The 17,728-nt window shown below is 48.6% G+C and overlaps 1 protein-coding gene across 1 annotated transcript in view; it reads right to left on the bottom strand.

Moving 5' to 3' along the window:
* Window positions 1–17,728, bottom strand: part of Foxp3 (forkhead box P3) — a 19,130-nt gene extending 1,402 nt beyond the window's left edge. Inside the window, exons 1-11 of the mRNA XM_027952260.2 lie at window positions 17,643–17,728; window positions 12,546–14,325; window positions 5,605–5,839; window positions 4,987–5,091; window positions 4,758–4,896; window positions 4,208–4,295; window positions 4,031–4,135; window positions 3,137–3,224; window positions 2,863–2,943; window positions 799–949; window positions 376–452 (exon numbers count right to left, since the gene is read on the bottom strand). Of these exons, the coding sequence (XP_027808061.1) occupies window positions 376–452; window positions 799–949; window positions 2,863–2,943; window positions 3,137–3,224; window positions 4,031–4,135; window positions 4,208–4,295; window positions 4,758–4,896; window positions 4,987–5,091; window positions 5,605–5,839; window positions 12,546–12,574 (1,098 nt within the window). The 5' untranslated portion in view covers window positions 12,575–14,325; window positions 17,643–17,728. The remainder of the gene's footprint in view (window positions 1–375; window positions 453–798; window positions 950–2,862; window positions 2,944–3,136; window positions 3,225–4,030; window positions 4,136–4,207; window positions 4,296–4,757; window positions 4,897–4,986; window positions 5,092–5,604; window positions 5,840–12,545; window positions 14,326–17,642) is intronic.

Below are 17,728 nucleotides of genomic sequence, written 5' to 3'. Positions count from 1 at the left end.
GCCTTATGGTCTGGGGGTCGGATTGTGGGGCAGGGGAGGGGAGGGAGAGAGATTGTACAGGGTGAAGGATCAGGGCAGGATTAGACATGGGGTGAAGCATGGGATCAATGGCATGGACATCTGGAGAGGGGTGGGTTTTGGGTTCATAGTTTGGCTTACACTGGCCCGACTGGCAGTTTAGGTTTGGGTTCAGGGACAGGATTGGGGTACAGCCAGTAGGAGGGATCACATTGGAGGCATGGCTGGGGCTCCTCCGGGCTGGGGTTTCTTACTGGAGAAGCATGAACTCTGAAGTTGTTCAGAGGAAGGTGGGAGTTTGGTAGGCAGGTTCCCCCATCATCTTCCTCCCCTCTGGGCTTCAGCTTCCCTGCTTACCCAGCGGATGAGGGTGGCATAGGTGAAAGGGGGCCGCATGTTGTGGAACTTGAAGTAGTCCATGTTGTGGAAGAACTCTGGCAGAGGGTGGGGACAGATCAGGCCCTGTCCAAGACCTCCTCCCTCTTTGTCCCACCCTCCTCCACATATGCCTGAAATCCCATCATCAACCCAAGGGGAAGGACCGTGGTCATACATTGGTACCACTTGCTGAGTATTTGATATATATTGTCCCTTGCTCTTTGGTCATTTGTGACCATGATGGGGGACTTTCAGGCCATAAAAATCCTGAGAGGAAGCTTTTACAAGCATGTGCATTTTCAAAAGCTGGGTGGTGGTGATGTGGAGTTCCTTTGCACCCCTGCCTGGCACCAGGTGGGATTAGGAGTGTAGGTCAGTGGGTAGGGCACAGACCACTCTTACCTGGGAATGTGCTGTTTCCATGGCTGCCCCAGAGGTGCCTCCGCACTGCAAACAGGCTGTCAGATGCCTCCCGAGGGCTGGGCCAGGCTGGAACGACATTTCCTTGGGTGCTAGTGGCTACCATGCAGCAGGAGCCCTTGTCAGATGATGCCTGGGGGAGGCAAGAGGGGCTGGTGACGTAGAGGTTTAAATTTTCCACTCTTTTTTTTGGCACTGGAGATTGAACTCAGGGGTGCTTAAACACTGAGCCACATCCTAGCCCCCCCCCCCCCTTTTTGTATTTTATTTACAGACAGGGTCTCACTGAGTTGCTTAAAGCCTCACAAAGTTGCTGAGGCTGGCTTTGAACTTGCAATCCTCCTGCCTCAGCCTCCTGAGCCCCTGAGATTAAAGGCATGCACCACCACACCCGGCTCCACTCTTATATTTAAATCAGTGTTTTTATTTTTTCTTTTAAGAGATAGGGTGTGGCTATGCTGCTAAGGGTGACCTTGAATTCCTGGATTTAAGTGGTCCTCTTAACCTCCCGAGTAGATGAAACTATAGGCATATGTCACCATGCCTGGCTAAATCAGTGTTTAAGGGCATCCTCTTAATTCTAGTCTGACATGGAATCCCATGGAACAGCATGAGCCATACTGGTGTGCGCATGGTGTGTAGTCACAGATGCTGGGATCATGAGGTGGTGCTGATAGGGCTTCTCTAGTGCCCAACTATGACTTTGGGAGAGTTAACTAAACCGTTCCGGCCTCAATTGTCCTCATCTGTGAATTGGGGATGATAGTGGTAGTTACTTTACAGTGGAATCCTGAGGCTTGAATAAACACTAACAAAGTGCTCCGAAACAGTGCCTGGCACTCAGGACTGGTTTTGTGAGTGTGACCTGTGCTGCAGTCACACAGGACCCCACACCTTTTTTTTTTGTACCAGGGATTGAACCCAGGGGCAGTTAACCATTGAGCCACATTCTCAACACTTTATTTTTTTTTTATTTAGAGACAGAGTTTCACTAAATTGCATAGGGCCTCACTAAATCACTGAGGCTGCCTTTGAACTCTTGATCCTCCTGCCTAGCATCCCAAGTGCTGGGATTATAGGCGTGCACCACCACACTTGAATGCACTGAGGTTGCCATCTTGAAATTTGAACATGGGTCCTGCATTTTCATTTTGCACTGGGCCCTCCAAGTTATGTAGTCAGTGCTTTAGGGATCACATGGTCTAACTTCATTAAGTATGGGGTGCTTAACCACTGAGCTACATCCCTATCTTTTTTTTTTTTTTTTTTTGTACCAGGGATTGAACTCCAGGGCATTTAACCAATGAGCCACATCCCACCCCTTTATTGTATTTTATTTAGAGACAGGGTATCATTGAGTTGCTTAACACCTTGCTAAGTTGCTGAGGCTGGCTTTGAGGTCATGATCCTCCTGCCTCAGTCTCCTGAGCCGCTGAGATTACAGGCGTGTGCCACTGCACCTGCCCAGCTTCCTTATCCCTTTTTATCTTTCATTTTGAAACAGTTTTGCTAAATTGCTGAGGCTGGCCTTGAACTTGTGATCCTCCTGCCTCAAGCTTCTGACTAGCTGTGATTACAGGCATGCCACACAACCTGGCCCTATTGCTTTAAAAAATATTTTTGTTGTGCTGGGGATTGGATTCATGGATACTCTATATCCCCAGCCCTTTTTATTTTGATACAAGGTCTTCTTACTAAATTACCCAGGCTGACCTTAAACTTGTGATCTTCCTGCCTCAACCTCCTCGGCATAATTTAATTTTTTTGCAGTGCTGCGGATGGAACCCAGGGCCTCCTGAATGCTAGGCAGGTGCTTTACCACTGAGCCTCAGCCCCACCCCCAGCCCCTGTTATTGCTTTGGAAATTCAGAATCAGGATGGGTAAGGTCAAAGGGTTTGCAAGTGGAAGAGGACTGATTCTCACGTGTGGCACATATGCAGGTACTCATAGACTCCAGAGGCTGTGTGTGAGGACAGGTTCCCATGCACCCTTCAGTTGTCCCCCAGCTCTCTAGTTCTGCTGCCTTCAGGTCTGGGGTAGCTTACCGTAGCTGGAGCCTTGGTCAGTGCCATTTTCCCGGCCAGGTGGGCCTGCATAGCGCCCAGTTTCTCCTTCTCCAACACCAGCTGTGGGGATGGGCACAAAAAATGGGGCTTCCATCTGGCCTTTCTCCACCATACCTTTCCGGCTGTGTTCCTCCCTGGAGTCCCCTCCCTCCTTTCCCTTACACAACACTCATCCTGGATTATCCTGGTTCCTGGCACAGTATGGTCATGAGGCTCACCCACCCACCACCCACCTTCCTCTTGAAGGCATTACCTGCTGCTCCAGAGACTGCACCACCTCTCTCTGGAGGAGACACTGTGCCCTTCCCTTCTCATCCAAGAGGTGGTCTGCCTGGCAGTGCCTGGGTAGGGGAAAGATTTCATGCAGGTGACCATGGTGCGCCTGGCCTCCTAGCTCAATGTTTCAGTTGGGGATGGCCACTCCCTCTGGGAGGTCTTCCTTAGAGCCTCAGCTGCCATCCCCTCCCTCAAGCCCTCTGTCACATCTGCCCTTCCTTCAACACATGCCCTTTGGCACCTACTATGTGCCAGGCCTGATCTTGCCCCTTGAGCCTGGCCAGAGTGTTAGAGATGTTGTTGAAAATGGGGGTGAGTGGCAGGTAAGACCAGGAATGGCATTCCAGGTGGAGGGCACAGCCTTTGCAAAGGCTTGGCTGTGAAGAAAGCAGGACGTACTGGTTGCTATTAGCTGGGTATATTACAGAAGTAGAGGAGGGTGTGTGTGTGTGTGTGTGTGTGTTGAGACAGGCCCAAGGGAAGGCAGCAACAGCCATCTATAGGACCTGGGACTTTGGGGATCAATAATGTGATGTGTTGGATTCTGGAGTCTGGCTGCCTGAGTTCACATCCAAGCACTGTCACGAGGGAAATGGGTAATCCTGATCAAGACACACCCTCTTTGACCTCAGTTCCCTTGTCTGTAAGACGGAGGTAAATATCAGTATGCATCTTTTTTATCATGCCCCATTATACATACTGAGGCCCAGAGAAGTTAATGGCTTGTTCAAGTTTGTACAGCTGTTGAGCATCAAAGGCTGGATTTGAATCCACACTCTCAGCTTTTACCTGTTTCATCTTACTTTTATTGAGAGGAAGCCTGAGTGGAGATCTGCATCTTAGACCTATACCCACTAACCAGGTCACTCACTTGAGGAAATCTTCTGGCTCCTTGAAGACCTTCTCACATCCAGGCCACTTGCAGACACCATTTGCCAGTAGTGGGTAGGAACTCTGGGGTGCAGCTAAAAGGGTGCTGAGGGGACAAGAGGGTATCAGGGGAGGGGAACAATAAGGTGAAGGATCCTCCCCTGCCCTGTACACTCACCTGTCCTTCCTGGGTGTGCCAGGGCTTGGGAAGGTGCAGAGCAGTGCTGGCTCCCTGGACACCCACTCCAGGTTGGCCACATTGATCCCTGTGGGTAGGAACAGGGCACATACTTGTTATGGGTAGGGACAGGGCACCTCTGGGGCTGGGGGCCAGGCTCTGCAGCTTGGCCCATAAGGCCTCACACCCTCCTGTGCTTCAAAGACCCTGACTCCCAAAGGACTCTGCCGTCCCCACAGTTCAGGGCTTCTGGCATAATAGCTCAAAGACAGCCATCGGCAGGTGCTGACATTTTGACTAACTTTGCAAAGATCTGTGGTTCCGTGATGTTGACATTCTGCATCTTGGAGGTTCTTAATGTGACATTTTTTGGAGATTAGAGTTTCTATGTGACTAAGACCTGAGCCCTCAGACCCCCACAGGGCCTTGATTCAGAACAGTCAGTATTGCACATGTTCAAGGATTCGGGGACTCTCAGCTTCTCTAAAGTTATGGGGTAAAAAAAAAAAAATAAAAAAATAAAGTTATGGGGTACAGGCTAAGGTATTACCAGGTGGCAGGCCGGGCCGGGCCTTGAGAGAGAAGACCCCGGTGGTGGTGGTGGGTGGTGGAAGGCTGATCATGGCTGGGCTTTCCAGTGGCCGCACTTGTAGCACAGGGGTCCGGGCATGGGCATCCACTGTGGAGAGCTGGGGGACACATATGGGGCCATGGCTCAGGATTTCCTCCCCAAAATTCTCCCACTGGCTCCCTCTTCCCAGTCTATTTAGGGTCCGTACCTGGTGCATAAAATGTGGCCTGTCCTGGAGAAGTGCCTGCAAGTGGGGCGAGGGGCCCAACCTTGCCCCGGAGGGTGCCACCATGACTAGGGGCACTGTGGGCAGCTGGAGGGAGAAGGCAGGCGTGTGAGGTACCACCCTCATCCTTGCTAATTCATATGCTCCTCTCCGTAGTCCCCCACCGTAGGTACCACGATTGTCTCCACACTTGGAAACTGAGGCTCATGGAGACTAAGTGATTTTTTTTTTCAGATCATATAGCTAATAAGTGGCAGAGCTGGCCTCAACCCTATTATCTCACCTCCTTAGGCCCCAGCTATCTCCTGTTGTCACATGGGGATAAGGACACATAGTTGTGCCCATGGATCATTAGAGAGTCTCCTCCTCTCCTGAAACAGGGATTGGGAGGTTGGGGAGAGCCTCAAATCTCTGAGGCCTGGCAGGTGGGGACTTTCTTGACTCTGCAATATCTGCATAAGTCACAGACTTGCCTGGGACCCAGAAACCACTTCCTGTGCCCCAGCCTGCACCCCTCCTGCTCAGTGCCACAGTAAAGGTCGGCACCTGTAGGCCCAGGTACCCCACCCTGCCTGCCCCATCCTGGGCCCTGGGCCTCACCTGCAGCTGCGATGTTGGCAGGGGGTTCAAGGAGGAGGAGGAAGAGGCATGGATCCCACTTCGGAGTTCCCGACCCTGGAAGGTTCCTCCTGGGATCCTGGTCCCCAGGATGTCTGAGGTCTTGGGTGCAGCCCTCCAGCTGGGCGAGGCTCCAGGGGATGGGCCAAGGGCCAAGGAAGGGGCAGAGGGCTTGGCTGGCCTGGGGTTGGGCATTGGGTCCTTGTCCAAGGGCAGTCTGCAGGGACATAGTGGGAAGGAGTCACACGTGTGCTAGGTTTGGTGTGAGATCCTCTGAACCACATGGACACCCCTACTGGTCAGAACAGGTATTGGCTGGGGATATGTCATAAAGGGACCCACAACCGCACCCCAGCTCTAGTCATGCGTGTGCGTGCACACACACACACACACATACATATGGTTATCAGGAATAGGCATGTGTGCCCACATACCCCATATGCACAGGTCCATCGGCCAGCTTGCCTGCACATGCCTGTACCACCCTGCTGTGGGAGTTTCCCCCATGAGGGCAACGGGTAGTTGGTTTGTGAGACATTAGCTAGGGTAGGTCTCAGCCCATCCTCCTACCACTCGAGTCTTCAAATCTCACCCCTGGTAACCCCTGCACCCTGCATAAGGCACAGTTTTTGCTGTTTCTGCTGGAACTGGTCACAGATTATAATTGGCATTGATTTACTCCAGTGATGGGTATGGACTTAAAGATTCATCTGGCTACTCTGTGGGGGACTAGTTTGGAGGCTACTGCAACAGTCAAGGCAGGTGATCGTGTTGGCACTGACTGGGATGGTGACAGGGGAGATGGTTAGAAGTGGCTGGATTCTGAGACTATTTTCAAGGTGGAGTCAGGAGAAGTTGCTGGCAGCTTGGACATAGTGGGTGAGAGAGGGAGGGTCAAGGTGATTTCTGGGTTTTAGCCTGAGAAGCTAAACAAACAGCTGACATTATCAGGGACATGTGACAAACAGGGTCGGGGATGATAATCAAGTGTGGATGGATATGAAGAGTCTGGCATTGAACGCATGGATGGACGTGCCAGATGGGCAGCTGGGTATAGGAGTGTGGTGCTCAGGGACAGGATAGTCTGTTTCTGAGCTCTTGTCCTGCATGGAGGTGGCATGGCAGATGCCAGAGAGAACCAGGGACATGCTTTCTTGAGTTAGAGCCTGTGTGAACTCCTCAACCCAGCCCCCATTAGTAGTCATCCCAATTCCTACTCCCCAAAGGCTACCTCCAGGCCCTGGCTCATACTATTTGCCACTCTTCTTCTTTCCCTATCTAAGCCACAAAATGCTTGCTTTTCTACTTGAAAGCCTTCTGTAGTGACTCCAGGTCCCCCTACTGACCCCTAGCATTAACACTCCCCAAAGTTCATGGCCTCAGTTTCTCAGAATCCCATAATCCCAGTCAGCAAGGAAGCCAGAACTAGTAGGGACTGCCTGGTCCAACCCCCATTTTACTGAAAGGGACACCCAAGTACAGAGTTCCATGGTCCCATGGTGACTTGAGAACTCCATTTCTTTCTCCAAGAAGCATGTGTGGCTGTGTGCACATTTTCACAAGCCCCCTGTACTGTGCCTGCATGTGAGAGACTCCCTGTCCTGCTGCACAGCACTGGGTTGGGCACACAGCTGCTGAGAAGAGTCTAGGAGATTTCTGGGAGGGGCAGTTGTCCTTCCTTTCTTTGCTGTCACCTCATGGGGGCTGTCAGAACTGTAGCGCTGAGGGAGATGGGCGTGAGAGTCTGGGTATTAAACCCCTAGTCTCTCCAGGGTTTGAATATTAGTATGAGAATCAGAAGTCCAGGTCTGTGGAGGCTCAGACCAAGAGTCTGGGAAAAAGGTGGAGAGATGAGGAGGTGAGTGAATGAGTGAGTGAACCAATGAAGGCAGGGATTAAGTGATGCTTCCAGAAGCCAAGGAGGAGCAAAGATTGCCAACAACCCACCAGAAGCTGAGGGAGGCCTGGAGCATATTCTCTCATAGCCTTCATAAGGAACTAACCCTGCCGACGCCTTCATCTTGGATCTCTAGCTTCCAGAACTATGAGACAATAAATTTCTGTTGCTTAAGCCACACTGTCTGTGATACTTTGTTACAGCAGCCTGAACAAACGAATACTGATTTTGGTGAGTGACCGGATATTTTCCACCACTGTGGCCTGGCCCACATGGCTGGCCCATTGGCACTTCTGAAGCTACCTGGACACTTGGCCAGAGCTTATAGGAAATCTCCTCCCCCACTATATCTCGAGTGGTCTGACTCAGGAAAGTCTAAATACATTCTCAGAAAGGGGACCTGGATATGGTCTGTCTGGTGGCGGGGTACTTGGAGGGCCGGGCTGGCCAGCCGGCTTCCTGCACTGTCTGTTTGGGCGTCCCTTTCTGACTAGTTTTCTCAGAAGCTGCATGGAGGATGTTTCTGGAACACAGATTATGTTTTCCTATCGGGGTCTGCATCTGGGCCCTATTCTTACAGCCCCCGACTTCCCCAGATTTTTCTGCCATTGACGTCATGGCGGCCGGATGCGCTGGGCTTCATCCGCACCAAGGAGGAAGAGAAGGGGGCAGGACTTCACCCCACGGGTTTCGTTCCGAGAACTGGCTGGCCCATCCTGCAGCCGACCCAGGTGGGGTGATGTGGGTGCTGGCGGATGTGGTGGGTGACGTCCATCTGGCCACCATGACAAGCCCTGGGTTCTAGAGACCTGGCCTTTCTTGGGCTGCAGTGAGGTCCCAGGTTGGAAGCTCTGGGAGTGCTAGGGTGGCCCCTCAAATACTGGGATTCCTGGGGTCTTTCATAGAGTACACACAAGTACATCTCCAAATTGTAGGACATCATTTTTTAGATTCAAAGAGACCCAGGATAGAAAAACCACAAACTCTATGGGTCCACAGATCCATTGGTATATAAACCAATGTTCCTGTCATGCAAACCAACTGGAATTGCCTGAAGGACAGGAAGCATACTATTTCAGAGGGCCTCTCACCCACTAGGCCTAGAATATCAGCAAGTGTACCCTCAGCTTCCCTCCTGAGGTCCATGAAGGCAGAGGTCAGAGTAGCCATCTTCCTCTCCTGAGCCTGGGGCCATCTCACCACTGACTGGCTCTAATGCTTCTCAAGTTCAGTATAAATTAGTATAGGAATAGAAGCTATTTTCCAAAGTAATTCCATATGAAACACTTAGCAAAATGTCAATGATTGGTAAATAGACACTTCCGTGGCCTCAGTCTCCCTGTTCATTTTGGGTCAATGTCTCAAAACTCAGAGCTCTCTGGTAGAGATAGGGATGGAAGGATGAGGAGGATGAAGCTATCCAGTCTCTGGCTTGGGCCTCATGAAGGGAGCCCAGCACCAGGTTCTCTGGAGGAGCCCCAGGATACAAGCTCCCGGAATCAGTGCCAGTTCTATGGACACCCAAACTGACTGATGTTCTTCCATCATCACCATCCTTTAGCCTCCTGACATGGGGCCCATGACCCCTCGCAGCCCTGCTCTTCTTAGGCTAGGCCCTGTGTTATGATCATGGATTGTTGTGCTTAAGTCAGGATCCAAACTGTGAGAAGGCGGAAAAGGGAAAGGCAACCTAGGTCCCACTCTCTCCACCTCATGGTGCAGAAAGGTAAACTGAGGCCCATAGTAGGGGATAGAAACAGAGTCAGGGTCCCACTGAGAGACCTGATTTCTGATCTTGTATCTCCTCTCTGCTATTGTGTCTCCATGAGGCTTAGAAAGGGGCTCTTCTGCCTGTATTTTGGCCTCAGTTTACCCTTCTACACGTAAACTGTAGGTGTGCGGCAGAAGGGGGCCTGAGACCTTCTCCTGTGTCTGGTTGAGTTGTTAGGTGTCTACAGGGATTTGAGTTGACAACTGCCCCTCTATCCAGGAGACTGGCTGAGAAACAGAGGTATATGAAGACAAAGAGACAGAGAAAGACAGACAGATACAAATGCAGAAAGAAACAGACAGACATGAGGGAACAGAGACACAGAGTACAGATACAGGGAGATATGAAGAGAGACGTGAGAGAGAACAGAGATGTTCACACAGAGAGACACTGAGAGTCACAGAGAAAAAGTGATGGAGAGCGGCAGGGGTGTGGGGGGAGAGAAAAGAAAGAAAGAGGGAAGAGAGAATTGCCCCAAATAAGAACAGTTACTGGCCTCTGGTTGGAGGACTGATGCTGCCTGAAATAAGAAAGGATAAGGAAGAACAAGGTGCTAGGGATGCCCATGGCTATGGCTGGGTATTGAATCATATTGCAAAGCAATGTACAGCTAAACAGTGTGGCCCTGGTACAAGGACAGATACAGAGAAACAGATCATAGGAGAAAGATTGGACAAAGACCTGTGCATAGAGGGAATAGAGGAGGGTGGAGGATACATTAACAAATATTTCTGAGAGGGGCTGGGGATGTGGCTCAAGCGGTAGTGCGCTCTCCTGGCATGCGCGGGGCACTGGGTTGGATCCTCAGCACCACATAAAAATAAAATAAAGATGTTGTGTCCACCGAAAACTAAAAAATAAATATTAAATATATTTCTGAGACAATTGGGGGAAAAGAGCTATTGAATAAATAATCATTCCGTGTTCCCACTGACCCTTCCCTGTTGAGTTTGAAATGTCACCATCACCATATACACTAGAATAAATTCCAGATCCATTACAGAGATACATTTTAATGTCTAATATTGATCTTGGGTTTATTGTGTGTCAGGCCTTGTGCTAAGCACTTACCATGATTAATAGATTTAATCTTGACAAAGACCCTTTGAGGTAAGTACTATTATGTTCATCATAGCACATATGAGGAAATGGAGGTATAGAGTAGTTAAGTATCTGGCTGAAAATCACACCGATGGCTTGAGGTGAGATTGGGTTTGTCCCAGACAGTCTGGCTCCTGTACCCACACTCTTAACCTCTATAGTAAATGGAAAAAATGAAGGCATAAAGGAGACTAGAAGCCAACACAGGGTGAACATTTATCTCATTTTCAAGTGGGAAAGAACTTTCTAAGCACAAAACCAGAGACAGAAACCACACAAGTGAAGACTAACCTATTTCACTATTTAAAAACATCATGAGTATCACAGAAAACCCATAAACAAATAGAAAATGCAAATGATGAATTGGGGGAAAATATGTGCTGCATACATATGATTGATAGTTAATATCCTTTCCAAAAATAAAGAGCTATGGCAAATCAATAAGAAAAATGATGAATACCCTATTAGGACTAAGGACATTATAGACAACCCCCAAAGTACAAGTGAATGATAAACAGTAAAAATAATCAACAAATGTAAATTTCAACAACATGGCAATGTTTTTTTCCTTACCTGTTAAGTTGGGAAATTATTTTTTTGAGGGAGGAGATACTGGGGATTGAATCGGGGCCCTTTCCTACTGAGTCATATCCCCCGTCCTTTTTATATTATTTATTTATTTATTAAAAAAATAACTCAACATCCATGGAGTTTTTTGTTTTGTTTTGTTTCAGTTGTAGTTGGACACAATGCCTTTATGTTGTCAAACCCAGTGCCTCATATAAGCACTCTACCACTGAGCCACTACCCCAGGCCCCTTTATTTTTTATTTTGAGACAGGGCCTCACTAAGTTGATGAGGTTGGCCTCAAACTTTCGATTCTCCTGCCTCAGCCTCCCAAGCTGCTGATATTATAGGCATGTGCCATTGCGCCCAGTGGGAAATGATTTAAAAAATGATAATACCCACCCAGGATTAGCTTGAGTAGAGGAAGCATGAAATAGGACAAACTTTTGGAAGAACAATTTGCAGAGAGGGTCAGAAACCTTAAAAACGCACATCTCTTTTCCACAGAAACTCCATTTTCAGGAGTCCAAGGAACCAGTTACGGTGGTTTATGAAGAAAAATTAGAAATGTCCTGAGTGTCCAACAATTGGCATTTGGTCAAATCAGAATTCATGCTGATGTGAGGACAGTCATGACAGCCACGAACGATCATGTGTTCAAACATTTATTTTTAGCAGACTGCAAAAGTGCTATTACTTGAATAAAGCAGGAACAAAAACAATATATTGCATGCTGATAATGTGGTTAAAATGCTAATAGCTAATACTTAGTGCTTACTATGTACCAAGCATTGTGCTAAGCCTGAAGAAATGAACTTGTCACAGTCCTGAACAGCCTGCCTTCCTGGACACAGCATCTGGTCACATGCATGCACACTATTCAGTAAACCATGGTTTATGACAGCATGAAGTGCCCCCCAGCAGGGTCTCCTCTCATGTGATGTAAACACACATTCAAGTCAAATTCTCATCCTTTCCTGACAACTCAAAATCCTCCTGCTGCTGGGGCAAACAGAACTGATGCGCATTCTTGTAAAATGTAAATGTCCTCAGCGACATAACTCGACCCACTATTAATAAACACCAGCTGTATCCAAATCTCTGTGCTAGATGCCGGGTGGAAAGGCAGGTGAGGAAAGGTGAGACAAGAGAGCCGCTGGTAGGAAAGAGATAGAGGAAAGGCAATGATGTAGTGTTGCCAAGATGGAGGAGATGGAGACGGGGAGGCGGTCAAAGCCTAGAGCCTGAGTTCAAGGGAGACAGAGAGATGTCATGTCGAAAGAGAGAGGTAGAGAAACAGAAAAAGGAAGACAGGGTGAACAAAGAGACAAGAGGGATGGGAGGCATCAAGATGGAAGAGATGAAGAGAGATGCAGCTGCGATTTCCAGTTTCATTTGGACAGCATTTCAAGTTGTTCAAAACCCCGAAATCCATAAAGACTGGCAGTTGACAAATTTAAAAAATCCTACCCATCTGTGTATCAATTGATCCATTTATTTATCTTTGTCCCTGCCCAAGCACCGATTAAGTACTTCACCTACCTAGTATTTATTATGACTATTATATTATTTTTAAAAAGATCTTACCTGAGTGGGCTCATGGTGGCTGAGTGCATCTGACTGTACTGGAAGGCCGCTGACCCCCCAAGTGCCTACCTACCTGCCATCTCCTCCATGAGGGCACCCATCTGGTGGGGTAGAGCAGGGACACTCACCTTGGTGAAGTGGACTGACAGAGAAGGATCAGCCTGGCTTGTGGGAAACTGTCACATATCAAAAACAACTTTGCTTTTATACCGAGAAGAAAAACCACGGCGTGGAAGCCACAGACCTCTCTTCTAATAATCCAATTTCGATGAGTGTATATGCTGATAATCACGGGGGGTGGGTTCTCATAGTTCTCCTCTCTCTCCTCTCTCTCTCTCTCTCTCCTCTCTCTCTCTCTCTCTCTCTGCTCTGCTTCTTCTCTTCTTGATTATGAGACTTAAACGGAAATTTTGAAATTTTGGGTTTTTTCTTTGCCCTTTACGAGTCATCTGAATATATGATTTCTTCCCCTCACCACAGAGGTGAGAGGTATCAATGAGATAACAGGGCTCATGAGAAAACACAGTTTTTTAAGCAAAGGTGTATAGAGTCAGAAAAAAAAAATAAAGGAAAAGAACTCAAATCACAGAGGCATCCCGAGGCACCAGAGACACCATTCTGTGTGTGACAGTATATCTGAGGCTGTTTGGGTTAAGAGGGAATGTGAAGTCCTGTGTGCGGACAGAAAACATTAGGGAAAGAGATAAAACAGAACCCTGTTTCCAGAGGCTTCACCTTGCTTCAGGACTCATTTTCCTCTTAGGTATAACTAATACAGTTACCATTATTTGTGCTGTCCAGAGACAGGGAGCTTTGAACACCCCTGCAGCCGTATTTCCCCCAGAGAGTGAGGGGGATGTCAGGTATTTCATGAATAAAAAGTGGGAAGTCCATCCCTACCTCCCCACCCATTCACAGAATTGAGGAGTCTGAGAATCACTAACTCCCTGAACTCACAAGGAATCACTGAGTTAGGGAAGGCAGAAAAGTCTCACTTCATTATGTCCCAGAGCTTTAGAGGTCTGATCCAGTGGCCACTCTACTGGGAAGGTCCCCAGTGGCCCCTAGTAGAATGAATCAAATCTCACAATAAAACCCAGAGGCTCCTTGGGACACTGGGACTCTCCTGTCATGAACACCATAGCTGATGCTTCTGAGGTGCTCAGACTCTGTGATTTTATACTTGCAAAAGCCCCAGTTTCCAAGGATTTAGATTTCCAAATATCACCTATCATCTTGGTGGCTGACATTTATCCTGAATTTCCACACGCCATACTCGGTACTGAATATTTCCCATAATCAGTTGTGTCCGATCCTCACCAGAGCCCTCTGTGGTCCATCTTATTATCATTACTGTATCGCTGTTATACAGAGGGAGAAAATGAAGGCATAGAGTAGCAGACCAATTTGCTGAATATCAGAGAGCTGTTTCCTTAGTGCTAGATTTTGAAACTCGCAGTTTCTGTGATCCCAGTAGTCTTAGGTTTTAAATTCTAGGATGCCAGGAAAGGGAAGTTCTGGGATTTGGAGATTCCTCTGGGGGCTTGATGCTTGTGAGGTTTCTAGATTGTCCAAGATTCAGTGGCCGCGTCTCCTCATCTCAGTGCGCATTCCCTTCTTCCAACCACTGGTCAACATGGGAGATCATCCTCCAGAGGTTTCTCTTGACTGGCCATGGCTAAGACTTCCAGCCCCACCATGCATTTCCAGTGCCCTGTGTGGTCTGGGGTTCTAGTCATCCAACATCCACTCCGACTTTTCTGCAAGACTGGTTTCAGACCTGGGGAAGAGAAATTGAAAACAGCTTCTAATTCATATGATACAAATCTAGTGACCAAGACCCACCCCTTTACCCTTTTGCCCCTTTGCCCTTTCATCCCCTTTCCTCCCTTCACCTTCTAATCTCTCAAAAAAAAGGGAGGGTCTCTTTTCTTAACTCGACTCACCTTTCTGGAAAAGCCCATATTTGACCTGATGGCCTGTCTTTGTGAAGACAAGGGGAAAAAAAAGAGTGAATAGAAAAAAAAAAAGACTTAAAAAACACACCCAACAACAACAATTAAAATAAAAACCCCAACCCTCCCTATCATTAGTTCAAAACAAAACTTTCACTGGTTGGGGCTTTAGAGTTGGTGGGACATGTTTATGACACAAAGATGAACTATGTGTGTTCTGGGTGGCTGGAGGAAACACCAAGATGGGGTGAGATCCTCCCAGCTTTAAGGTCTTCAGGGACCTTGTGTGTACAGCAAGTGCTTAACAGATCCGTTGTTGCCTGTGGGAGAGAGCACGGGAGGGGGTAAGGAGCATGCTTATAAGGAACAAGTCCCGGGGAGGCCCCCAAAATTGATGACCCATTGCTCCTTGCAGACTTGGGTCTGAACATTTCCCATGTCTCTCAGTAATTATACACCACACCAATTCTAGAAGATGAGACCACCTTCCCTGCCCTAGCACTTCTCTCCTCCTGGGAGAGGGGTCTGGGATTTTCTGTCAGGGTCTGAAGTATGGACTGCAACCTTCTTATAGCTTCCCATGACCATCTCTCCCTACTGTCACTTACTTTGTGAGAGATTGGTTAGAGAGGTGGGAGAAAAAGTGAATGAGGGTGGTGGTCCCAAGGATCTTAGGAAGCCACTTGAGTGTGGCAGGGGTGATGCTAATGCTGCTGAAAGTCAGGATCTTTGCAGAATGAAAGCCAGGGCCAGGTGAGCAGAGGGGCTGAGGTCACTACCTCCTCCCTAAACTGGACTATACCCTATTGCATAGAAGGATTCTGGGGGGAGGACATTGAAAGGACTTGGAATTTGGGGAGAATGAGCAAGATTAAACAGGTTAAGGAAAGTGCCCAGAGAAGAGGGTCTTTGACAAAAACTTGAAGGAGGTGAGATATCATGTATGTATCTGTGGAACTCTAGAGGAAAGAGCCAGTGCAAAGGCCCTGATGGAAGAGTGTACCTGATGCGTACAAGGAGGCTGGTGTGGTTAGGGTGGAGTGAATGAGAAGAAGAGGGTTAGGAGCTGAGACCAAAAAGGCACTAGTGGGGTTAGACCATGCATGACCTTGTAGGTCATGGTAAGGACCTTGGCTTTTACACTTAGTGAGAGAGAACCATGGGAGGCTTGTGAGCAAAGGAGAGACATAAACTGTCTTAAGATTTAACAGAATGCCCTGGACTGCCAAATATAGAATGGAGTGCTTGGGTCGAGGGTGGAGGCAGGAGAATCAGCAAGGAGGAAGATACTACAGTAGTCTAGGTGACTGGTGACAGTGCTCACAGTGAAGGAGGAGGTGAGAGGGTGGATTAGGGAAATATTTTCAATAAAGAACCCACAGAATTTGCTGAAGAATGAGAGTCTTGGGGCCAGACCAGGACATAGCTGATGCTCAAAATGCATGGGTAGGAACGGCGTCCCTGGACTTCTTTCCAGTTTGAACTTTTAGGTGAGGAAATAAAATTTTATTTGTTTAAGATCTAATGATGTTTCTGCAACTTGTAGATTACATATTCTTTCCTGACCCATAACCCCATCCTGGACTCTAAGACCTAAAGAGAAGAGAGGCTGCTGGGGGGAATTGCCTCCCTCCTAGGGATGCTGTATTAGATAAGACAACGGCATGATCATAACCTGGCATACAGTAGGTGCTTGATAAATCCTCCCAGGGTGGAGGGGGAATATATGCATGTATATATTCAGTTGACAGAGGCTACAGTTCAGTAGGAGATAAGACCTCAAAGGGAGAGTGAAAACAGTTTGGTAGATAGAAGCAGCAGAAGGAATAGTAGTCTTGGGTGGAAGAAATAGTAGGAGCAGAGATTTGAACAAAAAGAAGGAAGGTGAGGCCACTTAAGAGGTGTTGAGTATCACAGTTGGCAAGAAAGGCAGGGCTTTGATTTGTGGTTATATTAGCCAGTGTCTATCAATATACCCAATTGACTCCTGGTAGCATAGAGTCAAGCTCAGCATTGCTGACGTTAGAAAAAGCTAATCTTTCAAAAATTTCCATTTTCCATTTGGGCATTCATTCAACAGTGGTGCAAAATCCTGGAGACTGCTAATGATCAATCTGGGACATTAACGAATAATCAGGGGCATTCTTGGCTAGTGAATGGGGTTCAAAGCAAAGCCTGGGAGATAGGCGTGTAGGGGGAAATTCTTTTTGATTTCTTTGGTCTCACACTAAGGTGCTGTCTAGGCCTTCCGGCTCTCTGGGCATTTCCAGGACAATGGGGAGTCCTGGAAGGTTAGGGCGAAAGGAAAAATCTATGCCCCCCAGAGGCATACCCTTTCTATTGGATGCCTGCATTCTATGGTTCTGCTGCTAGACCACCCAACAGCTCAGGCTCTGCCTAAGCATTAGCCCCCTCTCTAGATTCCTTATTGGCTACTCTTGCCTTCCTTCGCACCATCTGCCCCGCCCCTATTGGCTCTGCTCTTTCCTCTTGCCGCTATACTATCTAGCTTTGGTATTGGTCAATCCCACGCTAGCACTGCCCTTTGAGTTCTCACTGGCTTCCCCTGCCCCCCCCCCCCCGCCATTGGCTATCTGCCATCTCTCTTCCTTGCCCCTGCCTTCATCCCCATCCCCATTGGCTTTGCCCTGCTCGGTCCCACCTCTGTGGCGGCTCACACACCCCCTCGTGGTCTCCTTTTGGTCTCTGCATTGGCTAGTTCCGCCCTGGCTCCTCCCCTTGAAGCCATAGAGCAGGCTTACAAGACTTTGCACTGGCTCACTTTGGCTATTATCGTCATCTTGCCTCTACGTCACCTCTGCGCGTCTCCTCATAGGCTGTTCTCTGTTTCTGTCTTACGTCCCACTATCTACGCAACCCGCGGATCTCCCACTTTTCGGACCTGTGGGTTCGCTTCCTTATTCCCCCATCGCCTGAAGCCATTCCACCTCCCCGCTGCCCACAATGCCGCTCCCATTCAGACTTCCCTATTAGCAGTCCTACTCCTGCTCGGCCTCCTGGGCCCGCACCACCCCCATTCCCACCTCCCCATTGATTTCCCCATCATCCCGCCTCCCACACCGCCCACTCTCCGGCATCCCCATTGGCTGTGCCCTTCTCCTGCTCGCCATTCACCACCTACGTCATCCGTGCGCGGCTGCCCATTGGCTCTCTGCTACACCTGTCTTCATCTCGCCGCCTACGCTCCCCGTGAGCTGTACCCCCCCC

This window comes from Marmota flaviventris, chromosome X (assembly GCF_047511675.1).
Source record: "Marmota flaviventris isolate mMarFla1 chromosome X, mMarFla1.hap1, whole genome shotgun sequence".
In the NCBI taxonomy this organism is placed as follows: Eukaryota; Metazoa; Chordata; class Mammalia; order Rodentia; family Sciuridae; genus Marmota; species Marmota flaviventris.
Note: the sequence above shows the minus strand (reverse complement) of the source record. Positions and strands in the feature narration are given on the sequence as shown.